The sequence below is a fragment of the Myxocyprinus asiaticus genome, chromosome 4 (genome assembly GCF_019703515.2).
Source record: "Myxocyprinus asiaticus isolate MX2 ecotype Aquarium Trade chromosome 4, UBuf_Myxa_2, whole genome shotgun sequence".
In the NCBI taxonomy this organism is placed as follows: domain Eukaryota; kingdom Metazoa; phylum Chordata; class Actinopteri; order Cypriniformes; family Catostomidae; genus Myxocyprinus; species Myxocyprinus asiaticus.
In genome coordinates this window covers 37,774,978-37,799,169 of record NC_059347.1, presented here as the reverse complement: position 1 = coordinate 37,799,169, position 24,192 = coordinate 37,774,978, and the positions used below count along the sequence as shown (strand labels likewise).

The 24,192-nt window shown below is 38.1% G+C and overlaps 2 protein-coding genes across 3 annotated transcripts; one reads left to right on the top strand and one right to left on the bottom strand.

Moving 5' to 3' along the window:
* The first annotated feature begins 911 nt into the window (after positions 1-911).
* LOC127440172 (NADPH-dependent diflavin oxidoreductase 1-like) lies at positions 912-11,270 on the top strand. Of its 2 annotated transcripts, none has more exons than XM_051696624.1 (15): positions 912-1,675; positions 2,022-2,163; positions 2,691-2,768; positions 2,876-2,973; positions 3,209-3,307; positions 3,693-3,794; positions 3,893-4,096; positions 4,219-4,346; positions 5,911-6,125; positions 6,519-6,626; positions 6,969-7,083; positions 7,175-7,321; positions 7,618-7,736; positions 8,441-8,535; positions 10,553-11,270. In XM_051696624.1, the coding sequence occupies exons 1-15, from the start codon at positions 1,566-1,568 to the stop codon at positions 10,695-10,697; spliced, it is 1,905 nt and encodes a 634-aa protein (XP_051552584.1). In that variant the 5' UTR covers positions 912-1,565; the 3' UTR covers positions 10,698-11,270. The 2 variants fall into 2 exon arrangements, with proteins under 2 accessions (XP_051552584.1, XP_051552583.1); XM_051696623.1 differs by having other exon boundaries at positions 5,908-6,125.
* LOC127440177 (N-terminal Xaa-Pro-Lys N-methyltransferase 1) lies at positions 11,115-18,710 on the bottom strand. The gene is made up of 4 exons (XM_051696634.1): positions 18,562-18,710; positions 16,262-16,436; positions 13,520-13,772; positions 11,115-12,730 (listed from the first exon to the last, which is right to left on the bottom strand). Exons 1-4 carry the CDS (start codon positions 18,606-18,608, stop codon positions 12,474-12,476), a joined length of 732 nt encoding a protein of 243 aa, XP_051552594.1. The 5' UTR covers positions 18,609-18,710; the 3' UTR covers positions 11,115-12,473.
* Between the last annotated feature and the right edge of the window lie 5,482 nt (positions 18,711-24,192).

Sequence of the window (24,192 nt, the reverse complement as noted above, 5' to 3'; positions counted from 1 at the left end):
TAAATGATTTGTCATTTATAATTTTTAACTGCACCTCTTTGCATTTTGAGGCGATCATAAACGAAATATATTTACTCCTGATTTCACATAGGCAACTGATTTTCAAGATAACATTCTTATACAAGACATTTTCTTAAAAATTTCGTAGCTCACTTCTTATCTCTAACATTTTAATTCATCGACCAAGCAGATCATGAAAAACGAGCAATACTCTGGTGCACGTGTGTCGTAAATACGATAATGCCATAGAACTTATAATACTGAGGCTGAGTTCAGAATTACATACTACCATACAATATTTCTGCCATAGACACGTATGGCAGAAGTAGTAAGAGTAGTATGAATAGTATGCAATTTGGCCTTCAGCCTGAGAAAAACCTTCGCGATTCTATCATTGTAGAGAGCGTAACGGCTGAAACCATAGACAATATAGGCCGTGTCTCGTTTCGAAGGCTGCGTGCTAGGTAGGACGCGTCCTTTGAAGGCTGCAGTATACCGAGCGTCCTCCTTTAAACAAGCCTCGTTTAAAGGAGTTTGCCTTTGTAGGACAAACGGAAACTAACATGGTTGCTATGTCAGCAGGCCACTCTTTAACAAGTGTGAGCACATTGAGTGAGAAGGGAATAAAGTCCCTTTGGAAGGGAATGAATGGTAAATTTTAGGAGAGTTATGATGTAAAGAGAAAAGAAAATAGATTTTAGGAGTGTACTTTTAGTCTAATACTTTATTTTAATTATATATTACTATAATTATACATATTATATACTCTGCACCCATCTACTGAGGTACTTCAGCTTGGGAATTAACATTACTTACGTTTGAACATCATATTTACGGGCAAATTGGCGTTATTTTATTTTTTTTAGACATTTCCGTTGAAGCAAAGAATTGTGGGTTGTGAGTGCCCACGAAGGATACACCTCATGCATCCTTCGAATTCCCGTCGCATTCGAAGGCTGCATTCGAAGTGTACTACTCGCTTTTCTGAAACGAGACAGTCTAGATGACATATGCGGCCGACAAATGCAACCTACGGAGGACGCATCCTTCCAAACGAGACACAGCCATAAATACATGCATTTATATGTCTATGGCTGAAACGGCCAACTAGCATTTTACGACAGTTTGCTGATGCTATACAAATGAATGGAGAGAGCCGTAAACTGACACCTTCTGGTCGTAAAATCGTCCGTGATTTCTCTTATAAAAAAGCAATTTTATCATAGTAAACTCCACAAATATTTAACTCCAAAAGGATTGTTTAGTGTAAAACATGTAGAAGATTAGAGGACAGGAAGTTAATTTATTAAATGATGAACTGTTTCCTCACAAAAGCGGTTTATTCAGCGTTGTGAAGCATCTCCTCCATAGACATCCACTCAAAAAAAAAAAAAAAAAAAAAAAAAAAAAAAAAAAACGGCCTCTTATCTCCTCGCCAATGTACCACCATAGAATGTCTATGGAACGGCCGCGTTACGCTAATCTATAGGTTAAACTATCAGCTTTGGTTATTCTTTGTCGTAAAGTGACGTTGCAGCCAATCGGAAGGCACCGCAAAGAGTTAAATGAAAACATGCTGGTGCTGTGCTGCCAGAAAAGTCTGTTTTACAATCAATATTACGTATATATCTGCTGTCAGTAGTAAAAGTATCACTAAAGGTGCTTACATTTTCAGGTAAGCCAAACGAATATATACAATGGAATCATATTCTCCATAGATCTTTATAAGATATACAGTGTTACTCGAGAATTGTCACGTAGACGATGGATGTTATAAGCTGTCGTTGTTGATTGTACTGTATTGATTGTATTGTATTGTAACTGTCATTTCGAGCCAAGACCGCGCGTTGACTTACAAATATCTACATATCCGTCCGTTTTACAACTAACCGCTACCTTTCCCATTGTTACAGTTTGCGGTATTAAATAGTTTTGTTAACCGTTAGCAATTGTTCAATAAAAGTAAAAGTTGAATGCATTTAGTTATTTATTTGCTTGTCTAATAATTTCTCTAATTACAGTGTCAAAATGAGCATTCACGCTCTTCTGGTTCTGTACGGGAGCCAGACAGGAACAGCACAGGATACAGCAGAGCGAATAGGGCGTCAAGCACAGAGGAGGCGGATGAGAGTCAGAGTGGAAGCCCTGGACACCTACAATGTGGTTAGTTGATGTTTGATTTGGATATAAAGTCTGCAGTCATACACACCGCATATGAAGCTTTGGGGTTTCATAAGATGAAATTGTGAGATGTATAATTCATATAATGTAATATTTGTTTATTTTGCATTGATATGTGTTAACGGGTTAGTTCACCCAAAAATGAAAATTATCACATCATTTACTCATCCTCATCACATCCCAGATGATAGGTGTGGGTGAGAAACAGATCAATATTTAAGTCCTTTTTACTACAAATTCTCCTACTTACCCAGTGGGTAATGATGTGCACAAATAATGCAAAAAAGTCTTATGGATTACTTTTCTGCTGCCTTTATATACTTTTTGGAGCTTCAAAGTTCTGGCCACCATTCACATGCATTGTGAGGACCAACAAAGCTGAGATATTCTTATAAAAATCTTAGGTCGTTTGTGTTCTGCATAAGAAAAAAAGTCATACACACCTGGGATGGCATGAGTGTGAGTACATTTTGGATTAACTCTTCCTTTAATAAATGTCTCCTCATTAGGCCAACCTGATCTCGGAGTCTCTTGTTGTGTTTGTCTGCGCCACCACGGGACAGGGTGACCCTCCAGACAATATGAAGGTAGACTACTGTATATACAACCGGACATCCTCCTTCTTTAACCCCTGGTAAATTATTTTGTTTTAGCAGATTCAGCAGGGTAAAACTGTTTCTCATTCTTTATATAGAAATTCTGGAGATTCCTGTTCAGGAAGACTTTGCCTGCTGATTCTCTTTGTTGTCTTGATTGTGCTGTACTGGGCCTTGGAGACTCCTCCTATCCTAAGTAAGCTGAGTTGGAGATGTTCTGCTTTAAAAAAGTCTTTCATTTTGCTTTTATATTTGTCTCATATATTTTCAATAAATTTGAAATGGCAAACACCCATTCTTAGTGCTTAGCACAGATGCCAACCTATGGAATGCGGTCATTGGAAGAGCATACAGTGTCATTCCAATACGTTGTAAGGTTTTAGGCTGTATATTATGATTGTACATTGAGACCCTTTTGTGTCACTTCCCAGGTTCAACTTTGTTGCTAAGAAGCTCTATAAGCGTTTGCTTCAGCTTGGTGCTAATATGCTACAGCCTGTTGGACTGGCTGATGATCAACATGACCTGGGGTGAGATTTCAGCAGAGGTTTCCCCTTTGATGCTGACCACAGATCTGCGTTACTCTTTTGTTTCTCGAGATGCATAAAGTTGATATATAGGAGGTCCATCCAACAATTCTAGGTTCCCATACCTGAAAAATACTAATAATAAACATGTTGTTATTATGTGTATTACAGATATAATATGTATATAGCAGTAATTAACAGTTGAGGGCCGTATTTATGTAAAAACCAGAACTTGCTGACCAGACAGATAGCTGTTAATGTGTTAATGTTAATGTGAGTGACTTAATCTACAAATCTTGTAGAGCTCACATTATTGAGTACATATATCTTTGTATGCTTTCATCTGCATACATACAATACAGCTGATATTTCTTATATTACTCCTCAGGCCAGATGGTGTGATTGACACCTGGTTGCTTTCATTCTGGCAGAAAACCCTGTCTCTCTACCCTCCTCCAGCTGGCCTTGCACCGATCCGTGAGGAAGAGAAGTCTGTTATATAGTCTGTCTGTAGATAGTGAAGAGACTATATTAATTTATACAAATAGATGAATTTAGATATTTATACATAATATGTTTATCTTTCAGGCTTCCACCCCGATATGTTTTCCACTTCCTAGACGAAGTCCCAAACAAGCAGGTTGAGCATCACCAGATACCTGATAACAAGGCCCCTCCCAACTCAGTGCACCCTTTCCCAGCTCGAGTGGTATTCAATCAGAGAGTGACTGATCTCTCACACTTCCAGGATGTCAGGCATATTGAGTTTGACATCACAGGCTCTAAAATCCAGTGAGCAGAAGGAAACATTTAAAACAAAAATAAATATAGATTAAATATACAAACAAAATGCAGTAACAAATGTAGTAACAAAGGTTTTACAGACTTTTCATGAATGTGTCTATGTCTGACAGGTACAGTGCAGGGGACGTTGTAATGATAAGGCCCTGTAATGCTGCAGAGGATGTGGAGCAGTTTTGCCAACTGTTGAGACTTGACCCTGAGCGCTACTTTACACTAAAGCCCACTGACAACAGCACAGGTGATACTTACCACTTTAATATAGAGACCTAGTATGCATATTCACATAATTTAGAGATTTTAATGGAATAGTTCACCCCAAAATTAAAATTGTGTTATTTACTTAACCTAATGTGTTCCAAACCCGATTTACTTTCTTTAATGAAAGTAAATAGTAACAGGACAAAAAATACCATTAAACCACAGTAAAAGTAGCCATTTTCCAAGTCTTATGAAGCCATGCAATCATTTTGTGTGATAAACAGACTGACATTTAAGTTGTTAATCACTATCAAATCACTGATCAACTTCCAGTAAACAGCACACAAATCAAATATGGTGACACGTCAACAACACCCAACCTCATTGGTTCTTGTGCACCTTTTGACCAAACATCATGAAACAAGAACTAAATTAAGTTTGACCAGAGACTATTTAACAGAGATGGGCCACTTCTATTAAAATGAATGGGAGAAATTGGAACGCCCAACCAAGGAGCTTTAAGTGCCCAACGGTCAGTGGATGTAGAATGGAAGTCTTGCCTTACAGGTAAAAGAGCCAATCACCAATTAGATACAGACATATCCTGTCAATCAACTGAACGCGCATTAGCAATACAAGCTGGGAAAATTGTGTTTTGTAACGTAATATTAGGTAAAGAAGCACAATTTGTGATTCCAATATTGTCAAATTTTATTGCTGATTTGAAATATGTTCTTTGATAGTAATCTTGACCAACCATTGGAGATTTTGAGATTTCGTTCTTTCCCAGTTCAGGTAGATAGGAGCTGCACTGTCATGACTGGAAATAGTCTCTCGAAAGCATTCCAAAAATGGCTGACAGTGGACTGACTTGCTAGAAAGACTTTGGTTTGACCCTTCCAGGGACAGAAACTAACCAGGGCTTTGGAAAAATATGTCACCAAAAGTGATTTAAATGCCACTTAAAACAGGAGGGCAAAAAATGCCCCCATAGTGAACAATTTCATAATGTTTAATATCCATCTTCTATTTATTATGGGTTCAGTGTCTCTGAAGACACCGTAATGACCTGCAGCTGCCAGAGTTCTGTATTCGTTGTCTCCATTGTTGAATGAATCCGCAGCTTATATAAAGTGTTACATAAAGAACATTTTTTTAAAAACCAACTCTGAAAAAATTATTCCGAACAACTCCAAAACATGAAACAAATATTTATATAATACATCAAAATCTACTTTGGTGGTAGACAGGAGAGAGTGTCATAATCTAACAGAGACTGACTATTTGGACTGTATTCAAACAGCCTTTGTCAAACAGTGCGTTATTTACAGCTACTTTTGTATTTGATCTGATTCAACAGCCATGATTATTCTGATTAAGAATTTATTTAAATTAATAAGTATTCGACATAAATGGACTACAAAATGTGTTTTTAAAAATGTTCTGGAAAAACCATAAAGGTAAAAATGCCCCTGAAAATCAGTTCCAGTGGGCAAATATTGCCCCTTAATAAAAAAAAGTACATTTTGACACTGGTCCCTTCCCTTTACAAGTATATTCAATGATTAAAACTAAAGTTTGTGTTCCTCTCCTTTCTGTAGCAGCAGTTCCTGCACGTCTTCCTCAGCCCTCCTCCATTCGCTTTCTGGTGGAACAGTTTCTGGACATTTCTGCTGTTCCACGTCGCTCCTTTTTCGAGCTGTTGGCAACTTTTGCCACTAATGAGCTGGAGAGTGAAAAACTGCTGGAGTTCAGCTCTGCTCAGGGCCAGGAAGCTCTTCATGCCTACTGCAACCGACCTCGTCGAACCGCCCTGGAGGTGAAAGATCACTGGGACTGTTAAAATATGGAACAATATGTTTTTTTTTTTTTTTTTTTACTTTTTTCTAAAGTCTGTTGGGACATTTTATACACTGTGCTCTTTTAAAATAGATGGTAAATGAAGGCTGGGTATTTGTTCAGATTTTTCATGGTATCCTACAGTTCCACAGTTTCTATGAGTTTGTAACTTATAGTCAGTGAACAATCCTCTAGTGTAATCAATATTTCCAATAATAACCCACAGGAAATAAAACTCCTTATAAAATTACCAGTGAGCTTTGGACTGGTCTCTTTCACTCACCTGATAGATAAACTTCAAGACTTCTGTGTACTGTAGACCACCATTCAATGCATTTCTGTTTCATCTACCCTTAAAACTTTTGTTTTACAGGTTCTGGCAGACTTCCCTCACACCACAGCTGAGCTGAGTGTTGACTACCTGTTGGATCTTTTCCCTGAAATCCAACCTCGCTCCTTCTCTATCGCCTCTTCACTCTTGGTAAAGACCAACTATAGCTACTTTGATACTTTATAAACCATGTAATCTGCAACAATTGTTTTATGCTACAGCCAGCATTTGGTTCTTTGTAATATTTTTAATAGTTTTACATATGTTGACCACAAGTGCCTATTTAGTTACAATAAGTTTTTACTGTTGTGGAAATAGTTTGCACACTCTTATTTGTTTTACAATTTCTGAAGCCTGGAGAATGTGCTCTGTAGGGTCTTTGATGCAAGCTTCTGTAATTCTGTACAGTGTTGTGTCAGTGCCAAGCGTTGCTGCTAATACTGTATTAACTCCTACTTTTTTTACATGGCTTCCACCCTCTATGCCCCACAGAATCACCCTAACCGCATCCAGATCTTGCTTGCAGTAGTGAAATATAAAACCAAGCTTCATAAGCCACGCAAGGGCCTGTGTTCTTCCTGGCTGGGATCTCTGGATCCCTCTAAAGGTGGGTCTGATGTACCTGGAGGAATTAAAAAGTCAAACACAGTAGTCGTGGGTAATCCAACTGTTTTTGTGGGTGTCCTAAATCATTTTAGGAGAGGCTTTTGTGTCCCTGTGGGTGAAGAAGGGGAGCTTGAGTTTCCCTGAGGACCCAGACACCCCTGTGATAATGGTTGGGCCAGGGACAGGTGTGGCTCCCTTCAGATCTGCTATACAGGAGAGGGCTACTCAAGGGAAGATGGGTGAGGAAAATTGTTTTTGAAAAGAGATGGTCAAACATAAGGCAAACATGTATTTTATTAAGAAGGTTTAATGAAGGGATACAATTTTATCCCTTCATTAGTTCACCCCAAAATGAAAATCCTGTCATTATTTACTTACACTAATATCATTCCAAATCTGCATGCTGTTATTTTTGTTCTGTGGAAAACAAAAGGATAATTTGGAAAATATTCACAGCTCTTTTGTCATGTTGTTGCTAGGTCACAGAGTGATTTGTCATAAAACATTCTAACCCAAGTCTCATCTCCCGTTTCAGCTAATGTGCTGTTCTTTGGCTGTCGGTCTGAATCAAAGGACTTCTACTGTCGATCAGAATGGGAGGAGAAGGTGCAGGCTGGCCAGATGATCCTTTTCACAGCCTTCTCCAGAGACCAGGTCAGACAATAGGACTATTATTTTCCTCTTACCTCGAGAACACTGCACAGGTTGAGTGCAAGAGCTTATCAGACACATTATCATCTAACTGAACTGCTGCTGTTTAAGCTAGTTCTTAAAACTACTTTAAGGACATTCGGTCGTGCAGGTAATGGCCATGTGATTTCTTTGTAACTGAATGATTTAAACACAAATGAAAAAACTTATCAATCTATTTTAAAGCTGAAGTATATAACTTTTTCTGTTAAAATACCTTCTCCTATCCCAGATTAATATGCAGAGACAACTATAAGTGAGCCATTCATAGGTTAATATCTTGAAAACAGTAAGCACTGTCTTTCTGTTGTGCTTTGAAAATTGCTCTGTTTTGAGCTGTCTGCTTAGGCCCAGCCCTACAATGTTACTCTGCCAATGGCGTGAGTTCGGGGCAGGACTATCTCCTTGTTTGACCAATAGCAAACAGGCGGGGGTATTCAGAAAACAGTTTTGAAAACATTGTTTATTTGTGCAATTCCGTTCAGTGGCGCTAGTGCCACAGAAATGACATACTTCAGCTTTAACCTAATTTGTTGTAATTAATATAATGTATCAAAGTCTTCTGATTACAGTATTCATTATATTTTTCTGTATGTTGCTTGGATGTTTTCTTTTAAAGGCAGTGGTTTTTACACTAGAGATTTACTTTTAATATGATTCATTTGCAGGAGGATAAAATCTATGTTCAACATCGAGTGAAGGAACAAAGCAAACTTATATGGGATCTGATAACAAAGAGGAATGCCTTCTTTTACATAGCAGGGTAAGGCTGCTTCATCAGCTGCCAACAAGTAAAAATGTAAAAAAAAACAAGGCATTCTACATGAATAGCTTTGACAGACTTAATTTACAAAAACATTATTTAAACAGTTGAAGTCAGAAGTTTAAATACAACTTAGCCAAATACATTTAAACTCAGTTTTTCACAATTCCTGACATTTAATTGTAGAAAACCTTCCCTGTCTTAGGTCTGTTAGGATGACTACTTTATTTTAAGAATGTGAAATGTCAGAATAATAGTAGAGAGAATGATTTATTTCAGCTTTTATTTCTTTCATCACATTCCCAGTGGGTCAGAAGTTACATACACTTTGCTAGTATTTGGTAGCATTGCCTTTAAATTGTTTAAGTTGGGTCAAGCATTTTGGTTAGCCTTCCACAAGCCTCTCACAATAAGTTGCTTGAATTTTGGCCCATTCCTCCAGACAGAACTGGTGTAATGGAGTCAGGTTCCTTACTGAGCAGCCTTTCAGGTTATGTCGATATATGACTCGTTTTATTGTGGATATTGATACTTGTCTACCTGTTTCCTCCAGCATCTTCACAAGGTCCTTTGCTGTTGTTCTTGGATTGATTTGCATTTTTTAACACCAAACTACATTCATCTCTGGGAGATAGAATGTGTCTCCTCCTTGAGTAGTATGATGGCTGCGTGGTCCCATTAAGTTTATACTTGCGTACTATTGTTTGTACAGGTGAACGTGGTACCCTTAGGCATTTGGAAATTGCTGCCAAGGATGAACCAGACTTGTGGTGGTCCACAATTTTTTTTCTGAGGTCTTGGCTGATTTCTTTTGATTTTCCCATGATGTCAAGCAAAGAGGCACTGAGGGGCCGTTAACACGACAATGTTTTCAACTAAAAACGGAAAACTTTGTGTGTTTTGGCTGTTCGTTTACACGACAACAACGTTTTGGGGCCTGAAAACGCAAATTTTTGAAAATTGGTTTCAAAGTGCAAGTTTTTTAAAATGATGCCGTTATCTTCTCCATGTAAACATACAAAAACACGAATTTGTGAAAACGATGACATCATGCGCTCGCGTATTACGTGCTCAGTCTATAGGCATGAACTTCGAGAACTTCGTCCTTACCTCCAGGGTGAACAGACCAACATGAGATCAACAGTTGGAGTCCTTAAAAAGAAAGGTGGCGTGCTTTATTGTCCAGGGTCACTTGTAGTAATAAAGCAACCTCATCGTCCATCCAGACAAAATTGCTCGATGCTTTCGCCATCTTCATTGTTTATATTCACCGCTCTGTGGAAGAATGCTTATGTGCGCAGACGCATAGTGTTTCTTTACAAAATGACATCTCCAACTACTGGCCTGACATGCATAATACAACATTTTTAGTCGTTTTCGTGGATCCATGTGAACGGGGATCGTTTTGACAATGTTGTAGTCTGTACGCAAAATTTTTCAAAAACGCAAAGGAAGAACTTTTCAGTTTTAAGTACATCGTTGTCATGTAAATGTACCCGGAGTTTGAAGGTAGACCTTAAAATACATCCACAGGTACACCTCCAATTAGCCTATCAGAAACTAATTGGCTAATTGCCTAAAGGCTTGACATAATTTTCTGGAATTTTCTAAGCTGCTTAAAGGCACAGTTAACTTCCACTGGAAATGTGATATTGTCAATTAAATGGTAAACAATCTCTCTGTAAACAATTGTTGGAAAAATTACTCATGTCATGCACGAAGTAGATGTCCTAAACGACTTGCTAAAAACTATAGTTTGCTAATATGAAATCTGTGGAGTGGTTAAAAAAATTAGTTTTAATTACTTCAACCTAAGTGTATGTAAATTTCTGATTTCAACTGTAATAACTGTTATGTTCATAACTACTTTTCAACATTTTCTTTTCTCATTTCATGTATATATTAACATATGTATGGTTGTGCTACAGCATTTATGTTTGTATTATACTATATATGAGCATTGCATATGTACAGTATGTGCAGGGCAGAAATGAGCTATATTTACATTTTCATCTAGGAATGCCAAGCAGATGCCCACAGGTGTATGTGATGCTCTGAAGGGGATTTTTGAAAATGAGGGTGGCATGTCTGAAAATCAGGCACAGGAAATACTGGATTCCATGGAGAAAGCTGGGCGCTTTCAGAGTGAAACCTGGTCCTGATCTCTCCATTACACTCCTCTCATAGCCTTAATAACCCCCAGTGTGAAAGAGCGCTTGAATAGTGTTTTTAAAGAGTGTTATACTGGTAACTCTTGACTCTTCCACCAGGTTTTGTCATATCCGACCACTCTCCTTCCAAGCAAATACACCTTTGCCTTGGAATGTAGTTGTGGAACCTGGTACCATAAGTGACCTGAATATTATGCATTATTGGGCCTCTGACTCAATTTTATTTAATTGAAGGACAAAGTGATAATGGTAAATTCATTATGTTTAAATAAATCTTGACTGAAGTAGAAGAGCTGATTCTTTGTATCATATTGACAGCCCAAACACATTTAGTATAACCCATTTAATCCAAATTGACTTGTATATAATGAATCTACTCTATACAATAACTACATTTTCATTCAAAGACAGCTCCAAAATATTACTTTATTCAAGGCAAAATAAAATGTGCTCATTTGAGAGTTGTGTCAAAAGCTATAAAATATAAGACACTCATACTAAAATGTAACATTAACTTGTATAGACTCAACTTCTCATAATTTATTAAAAAGGTTTTCAATCACACTGTTCAAACCCACAGCTACATGCTACACTCTGTTTTAACTTAGTCTTAAAGGAATAGTTCACCCAAAAATGAAAATTCTCTCATTTACTCACCCTCATGCCATCCCAGATGTGTATGACTTTTTTTCTTCTGCAGAACACAAAGATTTTTAGAAGAATATTTCAGCTCTGTAGGTCCATACAATGCAAGTGAATGGTGATCAAAACTTTGATGCTCCAAAAAGCACATAAAAGCATCATAAAAGTAATCCATCCAACTCCAGTGCTTAAACCTATATCTTCAGAAGCGATCCAATTGGTTGTGGATGAGAACAGACCATAATATAACTTATTGTTTTTCACAATAAATCTTGACATCAGTAGTCTCCTTTGCGATAATGATTTCAAGCTTGATTACAATTAACACATGCATCAAGCATCAGGAAGTGTAATCGAGATTGAAATCATGATTGTGTTAAGAGACTGTAATGGCAAGATGTACAATGAAAAAGGAGTTACATTTTGGTCTGTTCTCACCCAAAACCAATTGGATCACTTCAGAAAACATGGATTAAACCACTGGAGTCATATTCATTACTTTTATGCTGCCTTTATGGGCTTTTTTGGAGCTTCAAAGTTTTGGACACCATTCACTTGCATTGTATGGACCTACAGAGTGGAAATATTGTTCTAAAAAAAAAAAACTTCATTTGTGTTCTGCTGAAGAAAGACATACACATCTGGGATGGCATGAGGGTGAGTAAATTGAGAGAATTTTAATTTGAATTCCTTTAAGTCTTCAGGATATCCACTTTTTAATACAAGGTGTGATGTGCATTGATTATATTTTTTCATGATTGTTTGTCTTACATGGGTTTTTTTTTTTTTTCATCTGTGATAAAACCCTACATCCCCAGACTTTGCACTGAATATGAAGTTGAGTGTAAAACTTTTAGCCACTTATGCATTTACTCATGACAGCTATGAATCCAAGCTGTAACATTATCTATGTTTTATATATGGTTTAGAGGTCAACTGGAACCTTCCAACTTCCTCTCCTTACAGACTCAAGGTCCACAGTCATGTTTCAGTCTTGTGCTATTTTAAATACAGCAATCACATTGGCAGTAATAAGTAGCCTGGTGTAGCTAACATAGATCCTACACGATTTCATCTCACATTCATTGGCTTTCAAACAAACAGGCATACACTCGATGCTCGCAGCTATCTGAGAGCGAGAGTGTGGACCTGATAGATCTCCTCAGGGAAGTTCTGCTGCTGCTCCTCAAAGATGATGTTGAGTCCAGCCCTGGCCACTATGTTGTGTAGTACATTCAGGTCCCGACACACGCTGCTGTCCACATCATCAGGTATTACACCTTCATACGCAACATTATCCTTCACTACAATGAGGCCATCTGGACGCAGACCGCTCCGGCAACGCCTTAAAAATTCCACCAGGTGGTCGTCAGTCAAGTGGCCTAGAGATACATGAAGGGACTTTACACACTTAATTGTTTACAAAACATAATAGAAGTTTCATTTGGTCATGGTTATTTTTCCATGGATAATAGTTAATAAATAATTCTGTCACGTCAGATCTAACGGTAGACGGTTAATTTAACAGAGTATTAATAACTTAATGCTTAACATGACTTTATGGATGGGCAAAATAATACTTATAAAATTACTCATACTATTATATATCACAGTTATGGTATATATCACAATATAGTTATTTTTAGCTGAAAATTTAATCCAAAGTATTTCATAAATTAGTTTAAAAATAGCCACATGATTTATTTTTAAAATCCAGTCAATTAAATACTTAAATACATTGAGATTATTTTCATTCAAAACTTTATGGACACAAACCATAACAAAAGATTCATAACAAATAGTCTTGCATCAGTACAATAACATCTGCTTCACATTATGTCATTGTCGTTAAAGACAAAACCAAGACTGTAATGCATTATATATATGACTGGATGAACCATGTTTGAAGGCATTGTAAAATAGCAATATACACAAACCTGTGAACAGACATTAATTGAATTCTGTATTAATCCATCAAGTTGCAATGTTGCTTGGCAGCAGTAAACAACCTTCATCGTATTCACACCTGATGTGAGTGAATATCACAGTGTGTAAAAACTAAACTGCTCTCTCTATAATAATAGTTTCCAGCTTGGTGTCGGATCCCAATTATTAGCAAATTCTGATTGTGTTGTCCAACAAAGGCAAAAATGACAAATTCAATTTCTTACCAATCACCCACTGAATCCAAATGACATCATAGCGTTCTGGCTGGGGCTGAAAGTCCTGCAGACCACAGCAAAAGTAGTTCTCCACCCGCTTGCCCTCCTCACCCAGATATGTACGAGCTTTATCCAGGAACTCCTGAGTGACATCCACTAGGTCCACCGTCCGGAAGAGCGGCAGGAGCAGTCGCTTGGTGATACGGCCAATTCCAGCCCCACAGTCCAGAGCGCAGCTTGTCCCAGTTTTACCCTGGCCTTCCTTAAGAAATAGAACAAAGCTGATACCAAAAATCTATTTCATGTGTTTTCACTTTTCGTTTTGAAAAGCTTACTGACCTAATTTCACTCGACTTAACCTTACACACTCTGTTGCCAAATAACTATGGACAAGAAGCGTACCTTACTCTTTTTTTCAAAATACCTCTCAAATAGTTAGTGAACTAGAAAAATAGTAGAATGCCATAAGATATATTACACTGTGTAACAAATGTATTTATTTATTTTTTGGTTACTGGGTAGTAAGTGTTATTTCCTAATTGCTTATGCATCAAAAGTATAGAAAATTGCTATTAATCCCCACAAATTTTGCTTTTGTGACCAGGACAGTGATATTTAGAAATGTACCTATTTCCAATGAGAAAACGGGCGAATGTGTCTTCGTTCATATAAAGTTCCAACAATTGTTTACAGACAGATCATTTAACTTTTAACTATCACAATTCCAGTGGGTCAGAAGTTTACATGCACTAAGTTAACTGTGCCTTTAAGCAGCTTGGAAAACTCCAGAAAATGATGTCAAGCCTTTAGACAATTAGCTTATGATAGGTGGTGTACTGAATTGGAGGTGTACCTGTGGATGTACTTTAAGGCCTACCTTCAAACTCAGTGCCTCTTTGCTTGACATCATGGGATTATCAAAAGAAATCAGCAAAGACCTCAGAAAAAAAACTGTGGACCTCCACAAGTCTGGTTCATCCTTGGGAACAATTTCCAAACGTCTGAATGCATCACGTTCGTCTGTACAAACAATATTATAAACACCATGGGACGCAGCCATCATGCCGCTCGGAAAGGAGACTCATTCTGTCTCCTAGAGATGAACGTAATTTGGTGTGAAAAGTGTAAATCAATCCCAGAACAACAGCAAAGGACCTTGTGAAGATGCTGGAGGAAACAGGTAGACAAGTATCTATATCCACATTAAAATGATTCCTATATCGACATAACCTGAAAGGCTGCTCAGAAAGGAAGAAGCCACTGCTCTAAAACCGCCATAAAAAAGCCAGAGTTTGGCCATTACAGTTTGCAAGTGCACATGGCGACAAAGATCTTACTTTTTGGAGAAATGTCCTCTGGTCTGATGAAATAAAAATTGAACTGTTTGGCCATAATGACCATCGCTAGTTTGTAGGAAAAATGGTGAGGCTTGCAAGCCGAAGAACACCTACCCAACCGTGAAGCATGGGGGTGGCAGCATCATGATGTGTGGGTGCTTTGCAGCAGGAGGGACTGGTGCACTTCACAAAATAGATGGCATCATGAGGAAGGAAAATGATGTGGATATATTGAAGCAACATCTCAAGACATCAGCCAGGAAGTTAAAGCTCGGTCGCAAATGGGTCTTCTAAATGGACAATGACCCCAAGCATACCTCCAAAGTTGTGGCAAAATGGCTGAAGGACAGCAAAGTCAAGGTATTGGTGTGGCCATCACAAAGCCCTGACCTCAATTCGATAGAACATTTGTGGGCAGAACTGAAAAAGTGTGTGCGAGCAAGGAGGCCTACAAACCTGACTCCGTTACACCAGTTCTGTCTGGAGGAATGGGCCAAAATTCCAGCAACTTATTATGAGAAGCTTGTGGAAGGCTACCCAAAACATTTGACCCAAGTTAAACAATTTAAAGGCAATGCTACCAAATATGAACAAATATGTTATGTAAACTTCTGACCCACTGGGAACGTAATGTAAGAAATACAAGCTGAAATAAATCATTCTCTCTACTATTATTCTGACATTTCACATTCTTAAAATAAAGTAGTGATCCTAACTGACCTAAGACAGGGAAAGTTTTCTATGATTAAATGTCAGGAATTGTGAAAAACTGAGTTTAAATGTATTTGGCTAAGGTGTATGTAAACTTCTGACTTCAACTGTATAACAGTGTGCTGTTTTGCGATTAATCACTGAAATTTTTAAAATGGCATAATAGATGAAACTAGAGATGTTACTCTTTTGATACAAACAGATTTCAATGTAAAAACTTAATGAGGTTTCTTACCAGACCTTTGTTGGTGTTTCTCCCAAAGACAAACTCTACTGAGCACGGCGTCATTTTGTTTTGTTACATGACTCGGTGCGTTGTAAGTTTAACCATTTAATGACAGCCCAGAGTGTCCTGAACTGAGATCAATCGGTCTAAATTAAATTATGTGTGGCAAAATCAAAACATAATGTATGTGCATGAGGATGCAGGGTCGCATGAGGTTAAATATTAACATCTGTTATGTATTGAACTTTGTTGTAAACTCTGCTGATTTAAACTAATCACCAAGGTGACATTATCTTGTCAACATCACTGGTTTAAAAAAAAAAATCAACAAAATGTATATTTTTTTTTTTTTAAAGAAAAAGCATTGTTTTAATTTTTGTGGTGGGGCCTGTGAAAATGTTGGAAGTAAAAATCTGAAGGAAAAAAAAAAAAAAAAAACACTATGTTGAGTCCTGATTATTGTACAAATAATCTCACCCCAAGGAATTCTTGGAGGAACTTTTTGGAGCCATTAATGTCAATGCTGGAAATGCTGCCATAACCTCCCAGCATTCCATCCACAGTGGGCGGGACCTCCCTCCAGTAGTGTTCTGCCTTCGAGTAAAAGACCGTCTCGTCCTCTATCAAATGGTCTTCCATCTTTGTGCAACTCCTGACCACAGACATGAAAGAAGAGGTTGTTTTATTCTTATTATTATACCACACATCTGAGATCAGTTGACCATTACCAATAACAGAAAGCCCATTCTGGATTTTTGGCTTGTATGCAGGTCTAAAAAGGAGCCATTCCTAGGAGCAGTTGGGTAGTTTACATTACATGGACATTAACTGTATATATGTATTCAAGTGTATACAGGTATTCAGATACTGTGACTGATTCCCATTTCTAATATTTCACTATTTTCAACAAGCTTATTTGCACTTAACTTAAAGCTACACTATGTAACTTTTGGCCCTCTAGCGGTTAAAAAATAAAACTGCATGCGTCTTGCGGAAGAACATTGTTTTGGTTGTGCTTCGGCTCTGCTCCTCTGTGCAGATGAATGTGGTTTGAGGCACCGCTGTATACATGGATACAGGACATCTTATCAGAGCGAATGGAAAAATAAATAATGAAAGAAAGGAAGGAAAAGATGGATATCCGTAAACATCTGAGCAGGTAAGTGCCATATCTTATGCTGTTGTTTTGACTTATTGGAAACATTCAAGTTTTGAAATAAATGACGTTACAAAAGTTAGGCAACTTTTGTTAACATTAGACATAACGATTGCTAGTCTGATAAGGTCAAACGTTGTAAAGTTTTTATAACTGCAGGATATTCTGGCCAAATAGACCACGGTAGTAACTAATTTATAGATTGTCATTGTTACCAACCAGTGGTCAACATCATTTCAAGACTCACATGTCCTTGGCAAGCTTAGGATTAAAGGATTTATTTAAATAAATTATTGCCTTTATAAAGAAAAATACACACATGTGCTAGCAAGTGAAAAGTTCTGCACCGATTACAGTATAATTATTGTATTTCACTACACAGACGTGTGTGTGATTACACAACTATAAATAAACCATATCAATAAAATATCTTATCTGTTGAGTAAGAAAAAAGCCATCTCTAGGTCGCTTTTAAATCCTTTCAGATCTCGGAGCTGTCGCCACATCTGAAAAGCCAAGCCGATGTTGATTTGGGTTTTATTACGGACTCTGTCGCTTTCCCTTTTTGCTTGTAGACTCTGCTCCGTTCCAGTTTTCTTTGTTTTTACGAAGTGATTCCCTGGAGGTTTGCCATTTTGAATCATCCATGGTCAATTTTTCTCGTTCATTGTTACAAACTTTCAGGTTCGCTACTCCCACACCACACACGCGTTACAGTAGCCTGATCTTATTTTCTCTGTGTACGGATATGATGTGAACACACACGGGCGAATGACGTATGTATGCAATTTCCTGCAAAATCCCTCCCGACAGCTCTAAAATATAAATCATTATTATAGGTTTATCAAAGTGTATTTGGGTAAAGACATGGTTTGGAAGATGGATTTTTGTTGCACTCTCTCATAATTACATTGTTATTTTTATTTTTATTTATCAAAGTTACATAGTGTAGCTTTAAATAACCCTGCAGCATGTGTGACATTTTTTAAAAGTATATATTTCATGTATTCTCTAAAGTAATATGTCATAAAGCTAATTATGCAAGAATTTGAAAAATATATTTTAGATTAGGTATTGCATGTCACAATGCTTGACGTGTTATGTCAATTGCCCAGTTACTGCATGGAAATGTTCATTAATTAGTAACTAAATGCATGTATTAATCAGTTTTAAACACCATTACTACACAACTCCACTGCTATTACAACAATACAATTTCTTTAGTGAAAGGTTAAAGAATCAAACTCGGTTTTCAAATCGTAGATAATATAGCTTACAAATGTCCTAACGAACAATTTAAACACGATGGAAGACATTCAGAATCTACCAAGATCCATACCCATATAACAAACTGTCCATCTATTTTCAACAATAAATTAACGGGATCTGTGTAATACCTGCGTCTATTTTAACCTTACCTGGCATTCATAACTGAATTTACTGGACTTAAAAAGGTCATCCAGTCTTCGTGCTGTCGTTAAAGGTGTCTTGTCGTTTAGCTATATTTGGTGGTGACGAAAAGTTACACGTGTACGTGCCAGCTCTAAATCACATGCTTTCACTGAGTCTGTTGCCTCCACAGTTTGTTTCACAGTAATTCGGAAAATTAACATCGACTTACCTTTGCTTTCGTGCCCTCACTGACTGTCGTGTCTTACAATCGCTCATGCCACGACTGAACAACTGTTACTGTACCACAACTGCCGCATGAAAGCATTTCTTACACCTCCCGCTTGTCCAGGGCAGAAATGCTTCCCACCATACGTCATTTCCTTATTTGAGTAACGTCATGTTTCCTTTCGCGAGATGTTTTATATTTGTCTCCATCTTGTGGCTGCTTCACTAGATGGAGACACGTGTTCTCTCTCTCTCTCTCTCTCTCTCTCTCTCTTTTAAACAGTGTTTTGTTTATATTCCATCAGAAAGTTAATATTAGTGCAAAATAAAAATCCGTAAGTGGCATACAGTATATACAAATGAAACTGAAAACTTTTTGTCAGCTTTGTAATTCTTCACGTTTTGCAACGTTTTAAACAAAATCACACTTCTGTCTTAAAGAGTGCAAAGCTGGTTTTATTTCGCCAATTTACATTTGCGCCTTTAGGCAATTGGCCAATTAGCTTCTGATAGGAGGTGTACTGAATTGGAGGTGTACCCGTGGATGTATGCTACCTTCAAACTCAGTGCCTATTGCAGTTGAAGTCAGTTTACATACACTTAGGTTTAAGTAATTAAAACTAATTTTTTAACCACTCCACAGATTTCATATTAGCAAACTATAGTTTTTAGCAAGTCGTTTAGGACATCTACTTTGTGCATGACACGAGTAATTTTTCCAACAATTGTTTACAGACAGATTATATACAGGTGCATCTCAATAAATTAGAATGTCGTGGAAAAGTTCATTTATTTCAGTAATTCAACTCAAATTATGAAACTCGTGTATTAAATAAATTCAGTGCACACAGACTGAAGTAGTTTAAGTCTTTGGTTCTTTTAATTGTGATGATTTTGGCTCACATTTAACAAAAACCCACCAATTCACTATCTCAAAAAATTAGAATACATCATAAGACCAATAAAAAAAACATTTTTAGTGAATTGTTGGCCTTCTGGAAAGTATGTTCATTTACTGTATATGTACTCAATACTTGGTAGGGGCTCCTTTTGCTTTAATTACTGCCTCAATTCGGTGTGGCATGAAGGTGATCAGTTTGTGGCACTGCTGAGGTGGTATGGAAGCCCAGGTTTCTTTGACAGTGGCCTTCAGCTCATCTGCATTTTTTGGTCTCTTGTTTCTCATTTTCCTCTTGACAATACCCCATAGATTCTCTATGGGGTTCAGGTCTGGTGAGTTTGCTGGCCAGTCAAGCACACCAACACCATGGTCATTTAACCAACTTTTGGTGCTTTTGGCAGTGTGGGCAGGTGCCAAATCCTGCTGGAAAATGAAATCAGCATCTTTAAAAAGCTGGTCAGCAGAAGGAAGCATGAAGTGCTCCAAAATGTCTTGGTAAACGGGTGCAGTGACTTTGGTTTTCAAAAAACACAATGGACCAACACCAGCAGATGACATTGCACCCCAAATCATCACAGACTGTGGAAACTTAACACTGGACTTCAAGCAACTTGGGCTATGAGCTTCTCCACCCTTCCTCCAGACTCTAGGACCTTGGTTTCCAAATGAAATACAAAACTTGCTCTCATCTGAAAAGAGGGCTTTGGACCACTGGGCAACAGTCAAGTTCTTCTTCTCCTTAGCCCAGGTAAGACACCTCTGACGTTGTCTGTGGTTCAGGAGTGGCTTAACAAGAGGAATACAACAACTGTAGCCAAATTCCTTGACACATCTGTGTGTGGTGGCTCTTGATGCCTTGACCCCAGCCTCAGTCCATTCCTTGTGAAGTTCACCCAAATTCTTGAATCGATTTTGCTTGACAATCCTCATAAGGCTACGGTTCTCTCGGTTGGTTGTGCATCTTTTTCTTCCACACTTTTTCCTTCCACTCAACTTTCTGTTAACATGCTTGGATACAGCACTCTGTCAACAGCCAGCTTCTTTGGCAATGAATGTTTGTGGCTTACCCTCCTTGTGAAGGGTGTCAATGATTGTCTTCTGGACAACTGTCAGATCAGCAGTCTTCCCCATGATTGTGTAGCCTAGTGAACCAAACTGAGAGACCATTTTGAAGGCTCAGGAAACCTTTGCAGGTGTTTTGAGTTGATTAGCTGATTGGCATGTCACCATATTCTAATTTGTTGAGATAGTGAATTGGTGGGTTTTTGTTAAATGTGAGCCAAAATCACCACAATTAAAAGAACCAAAGACTTAAACTACTTCAGTCTGTGTGCATTGAATTTATTTGATACACGAGTTTCACAATTTGAGTTGAATTACTGAAATAAATGAACTTTTCCATGACATTCTAATTTATTGAGATGCACCTGTAATATTTAATTGACAATATCATAGTTCCAGTGGGTCAGAAGTTTACATACACTAAGTTAACTGTGCCTTTAAGCAGCTTGGAAAACTCCAGAAAATGATGTCAAGCCTTAAGGTAATTAGCCAATTAGCTTCTGATAGGAGGTGTACTGAATTGGAGATGTACCTATGGATGTATTTTAAGACCTACCTTCAAACTCAGTGCCTCTTTTTGACATCATGGGGAAATCAAAAGAAATCAAAAAAATTGTGGACCTCCACAACTCTGGTTCATCCTTGGGAGCAGTTTCCAAATGCCTGAAGGTACCACATTCATCTATACAAACAGTAGTACGCAAGTATGAACAACACGGGACCACGCAACCATCGTACCACTCAGGAAGGAGACGTATTCTGTCTCCTAGAGATGAACACAGTTTGGTGTGAAAAGTGCAAATCAATCCCAGAAAAACAGCAAAGGACCTTGTGAAGATGCTGGAGGAAACAGGAAGACAAGTATCCACAGTAAAAGAAGCCTTATATCGACAGCAAGGAAGACACCACTGCTCAAAAACCGCCATAAAAAGCCAGACTACAGTTTGAAAGTGCACATGGGGACAAAGGTCTTACATTTTGGAGAAATGTCCTCTGGTCTAATGAAACAAAAATTTAACTGTTTGGCCATAATGACCATCGTTACGTTTGGAGGAAAAAGGGTGAGGCTTGCAAGCCAAAGAACACCATCCCAACCGTGAAGCATGGGGGTGGCAGCATCATGTTGTGGGGGTGCTTTGCTGCAGGAGGGACTGGTGCACTTCACAAAATAGATGGCATCATGAGGAAGGAAAATTATGTGGATATATTGAAGCAACATCTCAAGACATCATCCAGGAAGTTAAAGCTCAGTCACAAATGGGCCTTCTAAATGGACAATGACCCCAAGCATACCTCCAAAGTTGTGGCAAAATGGCTTATGGACAACAAAGTCAAGGTATTGGTGTGGCCATCACAAAGCCCTGACCTCAATACGATAGAAAATTTGTGGGCAGAACTGATAAAGCGTGTGCGAGCAAGGATGCCTACAAACCTGACTCCGTTACACCAGTTCTGTCTGGAGGAATGGGCCAAAATTCCAGCAACTTATTGTGAAAAGCTTGTGCAAGGCTACCCAAAATCTTTGACCCAAGTTAAACAATTTAAAGGCAATGCTACCAAATACTAACAAAGTTCATGTAAACTACAGACCCACTGGAAATGTGATGAAAGAAATCAAAGCTGAAATAAATCATTCTCTCTACTATTATTCTGACATTTCACATTCTTAAAATAAAGTAGTGATCCTAACTGACCTAAGACAGGGAATGTTTTCTACGATTAAATGTCAGGAATTGTGAAAACAGTTAGTTCCGGTCCTCAAATCTGATTGGATGAGAGATATTCCATGAGTACTGATGGTCTCACACCATCAGCACTTGGACGCTTCACTGTGTGTATCACTCCGCTTTTGTTTGTGCAGTAAAATTTGCTCCTTGAAACAACCACACAGTCTTTTTCCAGAGCAGCCCGTATTACTCCTGAGGTTACCTGTGGGTTTTTCTTTGTATCCCGAACAATTCTTCTGGCAGTTGTGGCTGAAATCTTTCTTGGCCTACCTGACCTTGGCTTGGTATCAAGAGATCCCCGAATTTTCCACTTCTTAATAAGTGATTGAACAGAACTGACTGGCATTTTCAAGGCTTTGGATATCTTTTTATATCCTTTTCCATCTTTATAAAGTTCCATTACCTTGTTACGCAGGTCTTTTGACAGTTCTTTTCTGCTCCCCATGGCTCAGTATCTAGCCTGCTCAGTGCATCCACATGAGAGCTAACAAACTCACTGACTATTTATACACAGACACTAATTGCAATTTAAAAAGCCACAGGTGTGGGAAATTAACCTTTAATTGCCATTTAAACCTGTGTGCATCACCTTGTATGTCTGTAACAAGGTCAAACATTCAAGAGTATTTAAACTTTTGATCAGGGCAATTTGGGTGATTTCTGTTATTATTATGATTTAAAAAGTAGCCAAACAACTATGTGATAATAAATGGCTTCATATGATCAGTATCCTTAAATAAAATGTAAAATAAAATGTTTTGCATGATCAGTCATATTTTCAAAATCAATGGCAAAATTTCACAATTTCTGCCAGGGTGTGCAAACATTTGAGCACAAGTTGTGCTCAAAAGTTTGCATACCCTGGCAGAAATTGTGAAATTTTGCCATTGATTTTGAAAATAAGTATTTTATTTAAGAATAATTTGGAGTGACGAGACCAAAATAGAGCTTTATGGTCACAACCATAAGCGCTATGTTTAGAGAGGGGTCAACAAGGCCTATAGTGAAAAGAATACCATCCCCACTGTAAAACATGGTGGTGGCTCACTGATGTTTTGGGGGTTTGTGAGCTCTAAAGGCACGGAGAATCTTGTGAAAATTGATGGCAAGATGAATGCAGCATGTTATCAGAAAATGCTGGCAGACAATTTGTATTGTTCTGCATGAAAGCTGCGCATGGGACGCTCTTGGACTTTCCAGAACGACAATGATCCTAAGCACAAGGCCAAGTTGACCCTCCAGTGGTTACAGCAGAAAAAGGTGAAGGTTCTGGAGTGGCCATCACAGTCTCCTGACCTTAATATCATTGAGCCACTCTGGGGAGATCTCAAACGTGCGGTTCATGCAAGACGACCAAAGACTTTGCATGAACTGGAGGCATTTTGCCAAGACGAATGGGCAACTATACCACCTGCAAGAATTTGGGGCCTCATACACAACTATTACAAAAGACTGCATGCTGTCATTGATGCTAAAGGGGGCAATACACAGTATTAAGAACTATGGGTATGCAGACCCTTATCTTTGTTGCCATGTTTTGTTTTATGATTGTGCCATTCTGTTATAACCTACAGTTGAATATGAATCCCATAAGAAATAATTTTTATTTAAAACTGATTTTTTAACTTTTACATTTACCAGCCTTTTATTTTCATGGAAACATGTAAATTCTTCATGCTGCAGTCCCCCCAGTGTTCAAGCCAAATCTACACCCTTGCATGACAACATTCTCGTTGCTTTCGATCTCTCCTGTTTATGCGTGTCTCTCTTCCCCCACAACCCCAGCATTCACTGTTCTCCTCACAATCCCCTAGGTAGCTCCTCTCTTCTCTCTCTGCTCACCCTCTTTCTATCTCTCTTCCCAGCCTAGCTGGCAGGGTACACAGATGATGACACGGCACACTGCGTGTCTGCATCCGACAGCCTGAAGTCAGTCGATATTTAA

What these genes read in the sequence shown, in the direction of transcription:
- LOC127440172 (XM_051696623.1), top strand. Translation starts at nt 1,566, where the DNA reads ATGAAAACATGCTGGTGCTGTGCTGCCAGAAAAGTCTGTTTTACAATC. An exon ending in CCGATCCGTGAGGAAGAGAA is followed by an intron (nt 3,795 to 3,892) that starts GTCTGTTATATA and finishes TTTATCTTTCAG; the next exon opens with GCTTCCACCCCGATATGTTT. An exon ending in CTATCGCCTCTTCACTCTTG is followed by an intron (nt 6,627 to 6,968) that starts GTAAAGACCAAC and finishes TATGCCCCACAG; the next exon opens with AATCACCCTAACCGCATCCA.
- LOC127440177 (XM_051696634.1), bottom strand. Translation starts at nt 18,608, where the DNA reads ATGAGCGATTGTAAGACACGACAGTCAGTGAGGGCACGAAAGCAAAG. An exon ending in TCCTCCAAGAATTCCTTGGG is followed by an intron (nt 13,773 to 16,261) that starts GTGAGATTATTT and finishes CTATTTCTTAAG; the next exon opens with GAAGGCCAGGGTAAAACTGG. An exon ending in TTGGATTCAGTGGGTGATTG is followed by an intron (nt 12,731 to 13,519) that starts GTAAGAAATTGA and finishes ATGTATCTCTAG; the next exon opens with GCCACTTGACTGACGACCAC.